Source organism: Peromyscus leucopus, chromosome 1 (assembly GCF_004664715.2).
Source record: "Peromyscus leucopus breed LL Stock chromosome 1, UCI_PerLeu_2.1, whole genome shotgun sequence".
Classification (NCBI taxonomy): domain Eukaryota; kingdom Metazoa; phylum Chordata; class Mammalia; order Rodentia; family Cricetidae; genus Peromyscus; species Peromyscus leucopus.
Window position 1 is genome coordinate 98712284 of NC_051063.1, and position 13040 is coordinate 98725323.

Sequence of the window (13040 nt, forward strand, 5' to 3'; positions counted from 1 at the left end):
ATTTTTTTCTTTCAGCTTGTTTATATGGTGGATTACACTGACTGATTTTCACATGGTGAACCATCCCTGCATCAGTGGGATGAAACTATTTGATATGTACGATCTTTGATGTAGTCTTGAATTGATTAGGTTTGTGCGTATTTTATTGGATATTTTTTAACCTATCTTCACAAGGTAAATTGTTCTATAATTTTCTTTCTCTGGTGAAATTTTGTGTGGTTTGTGTGACTTGGGTATCAGGATGACTATGACCTCATAAAAATGAATTTAATTCAGAGTCCAGAGTGCTAACCATTACACAGAAGACAGTTGTTTGGCTCAAACTGTTTGGGGGGCACCCAGGCAGGGGGATCGGGATCTGTCCCTGGTCTATGGGCAGGCTTCTAGAATCCGGTGCCCGTGGTGTGACACCTTGCACAACTTTGGTGCAGTGGAAAGGGGCTTGGACCTGCCTAGGCTCAATGTGCTGGGCTCTGCTGACTCCCCATGGGAGACCTTGATTTGGGGCATGTGGGGATGCAGGACGGCTTGGGAAAGAGGCCTGGGGGATGGGAGGAGGAAGGAGTGGGGTCTGTGGATAGCATGTGGAGTGAGTAGAAAAGTTCTTAATAAAGAAAAATGAAAAAAATGAATTTGGCCATGTTCCTTCTGTTTCTATTTTATGAAATAATTTGCAGAGTGTTTATATTAGCTCTTCTTTGGAGGTCTAGTAGAATTATGCACTAAAACCATCTTCCCTGAACTTTTTTGGATTGGGAAACTTTTAGTGACTCCTTCTATTTCCTTAGGGATTATAGATCTATTTAAATTGTTAATTAGATCTTAATTTAATTTTGGTAAGTTAATTATCAATCAAGAAATTTATCCGTTTCTTTTAGATTTTCTGATTTTGTAGAGTTCAAGTTTTTAAAATACAACTTAATGATCCTTTGGATTTTCTCAGTGTCTGCTGTTATGTCCCCCTTTTCATTTCTGATTTTGTTCATTTGGATATTCTCTCTCCTTCTTTTAATTAGTTTGGATAAGGGTTTGTCTATCTTGATTTTCTCAAAGAACCAGCTCTCTGTTTTATTGATTTTTGGGGGGAGGGGTAGATATTGTTCTCTTTATTTCTATTTTATTGATTTTAGCCCTTAGTTTAATTATTTCCTTCCATCTATTTCCTCTTGGGTGTGCTTGCTTCTTTTGTTTTAACCTAAGCTTTCAGTTGCCTGTATCAGATCTCTCCAATTTCTTTATGAAGTCTCTTAGTGTTATGGATTTCCTCTTAGCACTGCTTTCATTGTGACCCATAAGTTTGGTGCATTCATTTTCATTGCTAGGAAGTCTTTAATTTCTTTATTTCTGCCTTGACCCAGTATTCATAAAGTAGAGAGTTGTGGAGTTCCCATGAGTTTGTAGGCTTTCTGTTGTTTCTGTAGTTGTTGAAATCCAGCTTTAATTCATGGTAGTCTAATAGGATGAAGAAGGGTATTACAATTTTCTTGTATCTGTTAAGACTTGCTTTGTGACTGAGTATGACTCAATTTTGGAGAACGTTCTAATAAGGTGCTGAGAATTTTTTTGTGTATTATTTTGTGTTTAGGTGAAATGTTCTGTAGATACCTGGTAGGTCCATTTGGTTCAACACTTCTGTTGGAACCAGTGTTTTTCTGTTTAGTTTTTGTCTGTATGATCTGTCCATTGGTGAGAATGAGGTTTTGAAGTCTCCTTCTATCTATCTATCTATCTATCTATCTATCTATCTATCTATCTATCTATACACACAGAGACACACACACATATAATATATATATAAAATAATCTCAGGAAAATATATATATATATATATTATTGTCATTACAATTATATAGTATGGCTAACTAAGATTTATTCCATGTATGACAAAATAGTTTAACTCAATAAATTTCAGAGTGGAATAATATTAGTAACTTGGCTTTAAAAAATTTTAGAAGTTCTTGTGAGAGCCAGGTGGATCTCTGTGAGTTTGAGGCCAGCCTGGAATACAGGGTGAGATCCAGGACAGGCAACAAAACTACACAGAGAAACCTTGTCTCAAAAGAAAATCAAACAAAAAAATTCTTGTAAGATTTTGGAATAAAATGTGGCTTTGTTGTACTCTGATTCTATGAATCTGCCTGATATAAAAATGGAAAAGTATTGGAGCAATTTTCTTGATAGAGGAAAGTTCAAGATGCCTTGTTACTAGTAATCACTATGTGAAAATCTACAATTAAAAAGATCAAGGAGGTAAAAAAGCAATACAAAATGTGCAGCTCAAAGTCAAAAAGAGCATCAATGAATTTAAAGTTGAAGCTTAGGTTTGTGCTCACAGAGATGAGAAATTTAAAAAAAAAACATGATCTGAAATAGAATAAGGAGATGGGTGACCTAAGGGCAAGACAATATTTGCCTAAGCTTCCAATTTGGGGAAAGAAAGGGCTAAGGAAATATTCTGCTCATAAAAAACAGCAACAATTCAAAGCTTCTACAAATGTGACTCAAGGGTGCCAGGTTTCATTCCAAGTTTGTACTCAAACTTGGCAATACTGTCCACATAGTTGGGGCTTTACAGTCATGAGGATTCAAGAGTAAAGGGTTTGTGAATAATTCTCCATGGTTCATGAGAACCACTAAAGCCAAGGACTGAAGAAGGGGAGTCCCTGAAAGGCCATTTATCAAATCTCTGAAAGAGAATCTTAGATTCTTAGGAGAACTCAAGGTCCTGGAAATGCAAGAGCTATAAGATATCTGCCCCCCTCCAATGGCATTATAGGGAGTAACCAGCCAAAGGGAGAGAAGTGTGTTTAGTTACCAAAGATGGAAGGGTGGAGTCATCTAAGTCATTTGACATAAAAAAGAGAGCCATTATGGGACTTAGGATTTGTGCTGCTGTATTCTGGCCTTGCTCCCATTTATGCCCTCTGGAATGATAATTAAAATTCTATGCCACTGTATGTTGGAAGTATGTAATTTGATTTTTGATTTTATGGGAAGTTACAATTCAGAAATTATCTTTGGTCTCAGAAGAGACTTTGAATTTTAAACAATGTTAAGACTGGGTTCTGATGGTGCCATATTGGTCTTCATGTTGTTGACTATATTTTTGCACTGGTGTTTACCCATCTCTTCCTCCACTCCATGCAAGTGCTGTCTTTGTCTAAGGGAGCCTCTTTTGGTCTGGTTGATACTCTTGGTCTAATGGGAGCTCTTGGTCCAATCTGTACTGTTCCCAATCGATGCAGGGTGTACTTATGTCTATGCTTTTCACTGGTGTCACAGGGGGCTGTTTTCTTGCCAGGGGCCAGGGGGAAAGGCAACTGGCCGATCTCTGGGGTTCCAATGGCTTGGGGGGTTACAGGATATGCCCCCAGGTCCTAGGGGCTAGGGATCTGGTCTGCCCAGTCCGGAGGTGGGCATTACCTGTTCCCAATCAGTGCAGGTTGAGCTTATGACTCCAGTGCAGGGAAGAGGGGCTTGGATCTGCCTCAACTGAATGTACCAGGCTCTGCTGACTCCCCATAGGAGACCTTGCTTTGAAGGAGGTGGGAATGTGGGGTGGGGTGGGAGGAATACTGGGAGACTTGAGGAGGGAGGACAGGGGAATCTGTGGTTGGTATGTAAAATGAATAGAAAATATCTTAATTTTAATTTTTTTTTTAAAAAAACAGTGTTAAGACTGAAAGAACATGATGACTTTTGAAACTGGACTAAATGCATTTTGTACTATGATATAGTCATGGGTTTGGGGTGGTGGTGGCTAGGAGTAGTATGTGGTGGTTTGAATAAGAATAGCCATAGGATCATATATTTGAATGTTTGATTCCCAGTTGGTGGAATTATTTGTGAAGTATTAGGAGGTGTGGTCATGTTGAAAGAGATATGTGACTAGAGGTGGGCTTTGAGGTTTCAAAAGATTCAAGATACTCCCAATCTCTCTCTCTCTCTCTCTCTCTTCTCTCTCTCTCTCTCTCTCTCTCTCTCTCTCTCTCACACACACACACACACACACACATTTTCTCTCACTTTCTCTATTTCTGTCCAATTTCTTCCTCCATTTCCCGCTGTCCTTTCTCTCCCTATCTCTCTCTTTCTCGGTATCTCTCTGTCTGTGTTTCACTCTAACTCACTTTCCCTGTCTTCCTCTCTCACTCTCTCTTTCTCTCTCACACACACACATACAAACACACAAACTCTCTCACTTTCTCTCTGTACTGTTCTTGTGTCTCAAAATGTGAACTCGCAGTTACTGCTCCAGTACCATGCCTCCATGACTGCTGACATGACCCCTGATATGATGGTTATAGACTCTAACCATCTGACATTATAAACCCCAAATTAAACAAATTCTTTTATAAGTTGATTTAATCATCATGATTTATCACGATAGAAAGGACAAAATGAAATTTACATGTGAATGACAGGCATAAATGAAGTAGAAATTTATTTATGATAGAAGATCAAATCGATAAAGCAGATTTCATTGGAAACAGTCAACATATGTTCCATAGAAACAAATACAGAAAAGTTAATCAGCATATGGAAGTTGGTACTATTTTAAGATAAAAAACTGGTTGTTACCTAATTATGTATTAAAATTTAACCATTAACTTAAAGATTCTGATGTTGAGTTAATGTAGGAGGAAATACCTAAAATCAATCTATTACACTGAAGCTCTTAATGACAACTAGACACATAAATTATATTCAGTAAACAGAAAATGATATGACAAAGATTTTAAATAATTGTAAAGTAGAAAATTAGATGGAGGCATGAGAAACTTTGGAAACTAGCCTCTTAGAACATTCATACATTGGATCATGTGGATAAGAATTGCCACAGTTGTGACACAGACTAAATACATATCTGTTCTTCACAGAGCCATGGAAACAGCAAAGTGCATCCCTGATGAGCCTAAATCCAAAAGCAGAAGAATGCAAGATCTCCAGGAGATGCTGACAGAAGTGGGAATGTCTATTAACTACTGGCTGCCTAAGCTTCAGCAAGACCTGGGTGTTACCTGTGCCGAGGCCTTACAGCACTTAGAAGAAAAAGACCTCCAGAAGCTGAAGTCCCAGACACAACACACATGGGAGAAAAAGGCTCTGGAGAAGCTGCTTGACCTCTCACAGGCAAAAAGTGTTGCAGAGTTCCAGGAGACTCCAGGGAAAATGATGAAGAACAGGAAGAGGCAGGCAGGACAGGCACTGCAGGAACTGAGGGCCTTGCAGTTAGAAGGAAAGAACAGACAGGAAGAGGCAGTGAGGAGAAAAGAAGCAGAGCTGAGGCAAGCAATGGAGATACCTGAAGAGTACTGGCCAAGGCCTGAAGTGCCCCTGAAAGATGTCACTGAAACAATGGAGAGACATCTCAATCACATAGAACAGACACTGGCAAATACTCAAAACTTCTCAGATAGAGATCTGCTAAGATTCACATCTGGTGGGCTGGCCCTGCAGGGAATTTATAAGACCTGCCACCAAAAGGACCTGGTAGAAAAGAGAGAAGAACTACTCAGGGTCCCCAAGGAATTCTTCCTTTTTGGATCTGAGCAAGAAAAATGGATGGAAACAATAGAATTTATGTCTCCTAAAGAAGAATCCCTGTTCGGTGAAGCTGTAGAGAAGTTTGGTTTCAGGTTAACACTGTCAGCCAAGGGTGGAGGCTGGGGATTTAATTTAGAAGGCAGAATGAATAAAGTCAAGTATTCAAAATCCAAAGAGGCCCACCAATCACATTCTAAGCACCCTTATTTCTGCTCATCAATGTTTAGCTACAATCCCCTAGCCTCGTTACACTATCAAATTGATCAGCTGAAGCTCTCCACTGCTGCCCTTAAGGAACTGAAAATCATTGAAGAACAGCTAGAACACACTGATGGACCAGACAGATTCCTTTTACTGAGGAACAGGACTGAAATCTTCTTCAACAGATTTGGCTCTCATGCGAATCAAGGCCCTTTGCACCTTGGGGGAATCTACTGCTGGAAAGCCATTTCAGAGGGTTTCAACAGTGACCAGCTGGGTCATGTGAAGCAGCAGACAGCAGAGGCCTTGGAGAGTTACATAAGAGGGAGCTACAGTGGCTGTGGAGTTGAAGTTGGGGGAGAGATGACAACATCAGACTCACACTCAGTAAGATCCTATAAAAGTTCAACTAATCAACAGCTCCAAATCAAAGTCCAATTGTCTGTGGCCCAGATAGGTGGACCATCAGAAGCAAATGGAATTGTTCAGTGGACAACTGGCCTTCTTGCCAGCAACAAAACCTGGTCTGTCATTGACCGAGAACTTCAGCTGGTGCCCATTTGGGACATCATCCTGTCTAACCACAGTAGCCATTTTAAGGATCCTTTTCTGGTGGCAAAATGCCTGGCAGACAACTACTCTGCTCTGACAGGTCTTGCTGCCCACATCCAGGCTGGAGAAGAGTTGCTGAACTCCATAAAGGAAGCAGGATATTTCCTGGATGATGTGAAATCCTGGGAGGTCGTTGAACCTGAAGAACAGCTTAAGAACCTGATAGATTTCATGCAAGCATTGGCTCACAAAACAAAAGGTTATGATGTTTGGATTAATACATGCCTCACAAATTGGGATCTACAGAATTTTCTCATAAGAACTGTCAACTTTTGCAAAAATTCTTCCACTAAAAAAACTCAGTTTTTTAAATCTCAGTTCTGCAGCCTTCTAGAACCTCATGTCTACAAAGTGAAAAACTTTCCTCAGGCGAGGACAATCATGCAGTGGATCTACCAGACAGAGTCAGAGGAACAGCAACGCAAAATCACTGAATTGTCGGAATTCTTTAAAAATTTAAAAGAAATTCAAAAATTCTCACAGAAGCAAACATCAAGTCTGAGTCCCCAGAAACAGTGGAAGAGGCTCAAAGAAAGGCTACACATGATGTCACCACAGTTCTTGATGCCTTCTTGAACTATCTCAGAGAATCAGAGCAGCCAGACATGCAGCTGCTGCTACTCTCCATTGCATCTGGTGTAGGCTATCAGCTGGAAAGCAAAGTTTTCCAGCCTCTCCTTGGGTGTGCTGAGTTAAACTTCCTCCTGGATGAAATACAAATTGTACAACACAGATATCAAGAGCTCAAAAGTATCTGCACTGACAGAGCACAGGCATTCCTGGTACTCAAAGCTCTGACAACCACAGTTGGAGTCTCAGCCATTTCTCCAAAAGAAAAAGCACAACGCTTGACAATAACAAGACAGCATATGGAGCACTTACTGTCCACTAAAGTTGCACATGTCCTCACAAAATTTAGAACAGATCTTGATTGGGAAAATCTAGAGAATAATTTGAAATTACTCATTGATGGAAACTATGGAGACACCAGTTCTTCTTTGCAGATGGATGAAGTGAAAAAACAGTTGCAAAGTCTCCTCAATAAAAAGAAAGAAACTTATGCACAAGAAAATAATGACAACAATGAAGAAGAGGTGATAGAAAAAGGAGCTTTCCTTGATTTACTCCAACGTCTGGGTCTTGAACAATACTACCCAAAAAGGATGAGCAGAGCTGACTTCCATCTGATCTATAAGACTTCTGTATACAATACACAGCCAAGATCTGAACAGGAACTTCCCTTCTATTTCCTACAAAAGCTACTGATGCTAGATTGTGAGTTCAGACATCTGGTCTTCAAAGAGGCTGAAAAGGCAGAACGCCAAGATTCTTCAGGTCCCTCCAACCAGGAAATTGTTGATCCATATGAAGAGTTGTTTGATGACAGGGATGAAGACACTACTTCTCTGGTCACTGAGTCCCAGCCCCACATTCACCCAATGGACATCCAGATGGCCATTTTTCACTGTGCAGATGATCTTGCCAGGCAATATATTCTGTCCAAACTTTCCATTTGTCAATTTGCACTCCCCCTTGTGGTGCCAAATCCCAATACTTCTCAGATTGAGTTCTCTCTCTGGTCTCTCAGACAAATTAGGAGAAGTTGGCAAGAGTCAAGTAAATCACCACAGGACAAAAGCTACAGTCACAAGAAACAACAGATGTGCTGTGTCTCTACCCCCATTGTGTCATTCATTAGAGTTGGAAATGGCCTCTCTGCTTCCAAATCTCAAATCATGAACTCTTTGGTCAGTAGACATAAACATGATGTGTTTTTTCACAGACACTGCAGAGGAAGCAGAAAACACTGTCTCCTGATGGAGGGAGTGGTGGAGATCTGCTGGTTCTGCCCTGGGGGCCAAGGTGAGGACAGATTTGACAAGTGTGTGGCCTTCACCAATCTTCATGGAGATGCCAAGGAACATAGAAAACAACTCAGCTTCCTGCAGGATGTCTCTTCTCTCATGGTGATCCTCATGTCACTTCTGATAAGAATAAAGAAAACCAAAATCTTGTCAGACACCTCTGGCAGTCATCAAAACCTCTGATCTGCTTGGTTGATGACAAAGAAAAATTCATTACTAATAATTCTGCCAGAAGGGTGAGAATTGGCATTAGGAATAGAAATGAGGCAGAATTAACAGAAGAACTCATGACTACCATCCAACATTTAATAGAAATCTCTGGCACGGCTCTCAGCATAGAAGACTGTTCAGAGATGGCTCGAAAACAAGGATTCATAATTGATGAAGACCAAAGAGAATTGAAGGAAGCCAAAGAAAAAGCACAGACAAATAGGGAACTGCTGGAGCAATACAAGTTATCTAAGATAAAAGAAAACTTGCTGCCCCTTCGGGGACAACTGTGGCACCGTTGGTGTAAGAAGGACAAAGAACTCTATCACCTACAAGAAAAAGGGCATCGGAGCATCGAACAACACAAGAGTGAAATTGAAATAGAAAAACAAAAAATACGAAGGCAGCAGTTTGAAAAGGCCTTCCCTCTCAATAATTTAATGAAATCTGTCCTGCAAACTCTCAAGAAGACACAGAAACTTCCTTTAAGCTCTACTTCTTATACTGGTTAAGTGTGGTTTTGGAAAATCTAACCCTGAAACACTTGGAGACTTTACATGAAAAGCAACAATTTTTATGGTCACTGGTACAGAAAGAAAAGCAAAAGACACAGAAAAGCACCTCCATGTTACCCTGGAAGAATCAAATAGAAGCCATCTCACTTGAAATTCTTGAGTGCACTTTTGGAATTGAGCACCTTATCCGAGAAGTTGGTCAGATCTATGAAGCTCTGGAAGAAACTTATTCTTCTAGAGATAGTGTTTTCCTCTCCCTCCCACAAACAGCTGCAGACCTGATGATAGCTGGTGTTCCTGTTGAACTAATGGATGGGGATGCTTCATATGTGCCTCTAAAGTGGGTGGCAGCTGTTTTTGATAAGATCTCAGAGAAAATTGGAGACAAAAGGCTATTTGTTCTCTCTATCCTTGGCCTGCAAAGCTCAGGGAAGTCTACCCTACTGAATGCACTGTTTGGGCTGCAATTCACAGTCAGTGCAGGCAAGAGTACCAAGGGGGCCTACATGCAGCTCCTGAAAGTGGAAAAGAAGTTCATAGAAGAACTTGGCTTTGATTTTGTGCTTGTTGTAGACACAGAAGGACTTCGGGCTCCAGAACTCAACAACAAATCCCAGAATTGGGACAATGAGTTGGCAACCTTTGTCATTGGCCTTGCAAACTTGACTATAATCAATATTTTTGGGGAGAATCCATCAGAGATGCAGGATATCCTACAAATTGTTGTGCAGGCCTTTCTGAGAATGAAACAAGTGAAAATCTTCCCCCGTTGTATCTTTGTACATCAGAATGTGGGAGAAGTTACAGCAAAAGATGAAACTATGGAAGGACGAAGGAGACTGGAGCAGAGACTGGATGAAATGACAGCATTAGCTGCTGAACAGGAAGAGTGCTCCAACATAACTCGCTTCAGTGATGTAATTAAATTTGATGTCAATAGTCACGTCTACTACTTTGCTCACCTCTGGGATGGCAATCCCCCAATGGCGCCTCCCAATCCTCGCTATAGCCACAATGTCCAAGAACTGAAGACTGGGATTCTTAGGATCGCCCAGCAGGAATCCAGGGGAAGGATCATGAAGATCTCAGATGTAAAATTCCGAGTTCAAGATTTGTGGAAAGCCCTTGTCAGTGAGAACTTCATTTTCAGTTTCAGAAACACCCAAGAGATCATAGCCATGAGTAAACTGGAAACCATGTATAACCACTGGACCTGGGAGCTGAGGAGTCATGTGCTGGAATTACAGAATCAGCTGAGCAATCAGATTATGAATGGGAAAAACCTGACACTCACAACTAATGCACTGAGGGTCTAGTTAACAAGAAATATGAAAACATCAAGCAAGAATTTGACAAGTATTTTGAAGAAGACACAGATAGTGAGACATTGATTCAATGGAAAGCAAATTTTGAACATAAGCTACTAATGCTTAAAGATTCACTTATTTCAGATACCACAAGGAAGGCCAATGAACTTATGAGTCTTAAAAAGAGCCAAGAAAGACTAGATAACCAAAAGTCACATTATGAAAATGAATTGTTAGAGAGGAGCCAAAAGTTGGCTTTAAGTGTCAAGGGTAAAGATTTAAGTGATGAAGAGTTGTTCGAGAAATTCAATCAAGTTTGGAGTAATTGGATCTACAATGTGTCTTCTATTGTACCTCATGTCACAGAGCCTGATATTGATTTGGATTCTGAAAGCATTTTACTAGGATATTTCAAAAAGGACAAAAATATTGCAGAGAGACTTAAAAAAAAGGATGAAGAAATATTTGTCATCGATTATTACAAGCATGTCCAAAGGAGAAAAAATTTTTTTGGATTTTCATGGGATTTAGAATTGTGTCATAGAGAGTCCATTAATAAAATTACTAATAACATTGATTTAAAATTTAATGAAACAATTAAGAACATTTGGAAGCAGAAGCGTGATTATAGTCAGAATGATTTTCATAAAATCCTGTGGATAATAGAAAATGAACTGAAATCTGTATCTCCTGAGGAAGATTACACATTTACCAGAGACTACACCATTGACTTATCCTTGTGCTTATTCCAAAGAGCATCTAAGAATTTCAAGGAAATACACACAGCATTCAAGAGAGCAAATGATCCTGTGAACTATCTGGAGAGCAAGAAAAATGATTTCTTCCTGAGTTTTAAGATCTCCTGCCAAGGTGCTACCTCTATCACATCCTTTGTTGATTTTCTTTGGCACAAGCTCAGCCCTGCTATCTCTGCCACTATAAGTGCGGGAATGGTCATTAAAATTGCTGGAGTCATGAGAGCCAACTGCCCTGCATTCAGTGGAAACAGGGCTAACCTGGAGAAACATGTTCTCATTTCTCTGGCAGAAGAAGAAAACTTTGATAAGTATTGGCAATACATTCATCAGCCAGAATCCTTTTTCAGGGATTACATTAGAGACCACATTAGAAGATACTGTTCAGAAAAAGGAGGTAAAAATGTAAAAACTTTTTTAAAAATAAGTTTAGGTGACATCAAGAATGCCATCCTCTCTGCCATTCATGAGTCCACAGCAGTGGCTAAAGATAAAGGCAGCACTGCTTCTGCCTGGTTGGATTTGTTCTGTGATCACCTAGAGAGCAACCTGATGTTTCCAAGAAGAGACCTGATAAGCATCGAACACCAGGAGATAAATGATATGGAGTTTCTCAAAGAAGCCATGAGTGCAGCTTTGGATCCTGCAATGAAGAAGGTAGAAGAGGACTGCGCAAGTAAGCCCATAGATGAAATGGTTCCTGATATTGAGAAAATACTCTCTGAACAATTGTGTGGCTGCTGGAAACAGTGTCCTTTCTGTAAAGCAATTTGTACTAACACCATTCCCCAACATGAAGGAGACCACAGTGTGCCATTCCACCGTCCAGCCGCTGTCAATGGATCAAAATGGTATGAAACAGACTACTTTGTCATTGACTGCTGTACTAGTTCAGTAGCAAGTGATGATTTCTTTGTTTTAAGTGATGACAAGAAAATCCCATACAAGAAATATCGTGAAGCAGGAGGTGAGTATGCCAGGTGGAGCATCACCCCAGACTCATCTACCCAGCCATATTGGAAATGGTTTATCTGTCATTTCAGATCAGAGCTCCAGGCAAGATATGGAAAAAAATTCACTGAGTTAGGTACTATTCCATTTGATTGGTACTTAATCAAAAAGCAAGAAATAATTGACAACTTAAAAAATAATTACCAAAATAGAACACTGTCACTGCCACACTATATGCAAGCTTCCATAGTCAATTATGGAGGTGCCTTCAAGATGGTAGCTTATAAATGCAATGCATAGAGAAATCACTTACTATTTCAAGACCTGAAGATTTTCTACTGAAGAGATGTTTTTCTGTCTTGATTTCTCCTGCTTTGAATATGATGTGCTAAATATGAGAATACATGATAAAATTAATATCTGTTCCAAAGCCTATTTTATACTTTATTATTCTGAATTCTTGTTTAGATATATAGTGGCTCATGAGAAGTTTTCTTATCAGAAGAGAACTCTAGGATTTCAGCTGCCACATATCCATTTAGAACAACTAAGTGGCAAATTCATCGAAGATACATGTCTGGGGAAAATATATAATTTGTCTTAAAGATCTTTACGTGGATGTGTTTAATCTTCACAGGTTATGAGAAAACATGGCTGTTGTATTTTGAATGCAATGACCCCCATAATATCATAGGAAGTGGCACTATTAGGAGCTGTGGCTTTGTTGGAGTGGATATGGCCTTGTTGGAGGAAGTGTGTCACTGTGGGGGTTAGCTTTGAGGTTTCCTATGCTCAGGATACAGTCCAGTGTTTCAGTCAATTTTCTGTTGCCTGCAAGATATATAGAGCTTTCAGCTCCAGCACCACATCTGCCCGAATTCTGCCATGCTCCCCACCATGATGATAATGGACTGAACCTCTGTGTCAGGGACTGGGATATTGCTGTTATAGCCCTGACCGTGTTTTTGTTTGTCATAATATGGTCTTTGGGTGTTTGTGTTAGGAAAGCAGTGGAATGCTTTATGTGCTGCCTAATAGTTCATACTAATAAGAGCATGGGATACATGGGTACTGATT

The 13040-nt window shown here is 39.9% G+C and overlaps 1 protein-coding gene across 1 annotated transcript in view; it reads left to right on the forward strand.

Annotated features, from left to right (window-relative positions):
* The window catches only part of LOC114710250 (interferon-induced very large GTPase 1-like), a 29591-nt gene extending 17049 nt beyond the window's left edge, over window positions 1-12542 (forward strand). Inside the window, 5 exon segments of the mRNA XM_028894350.2 lie at window positions 4881-6832; window positions 6835-8337; window positions 8340-8903; window positions 8906-10249; window positions 10252-12542. Of these exon segments, the coding sequence (XP_028750183.1) occupies window positions 4881-6832; window positions 6835-8337; window positions 8340-8903; window positions 8906-10249; window positions 10252-12263 (7375 nt within the window). The 3' untranslated portion in view covers window positions 12264-12542.
* Window positions 12543-13040: the final 498 nt, after the last annotated feature.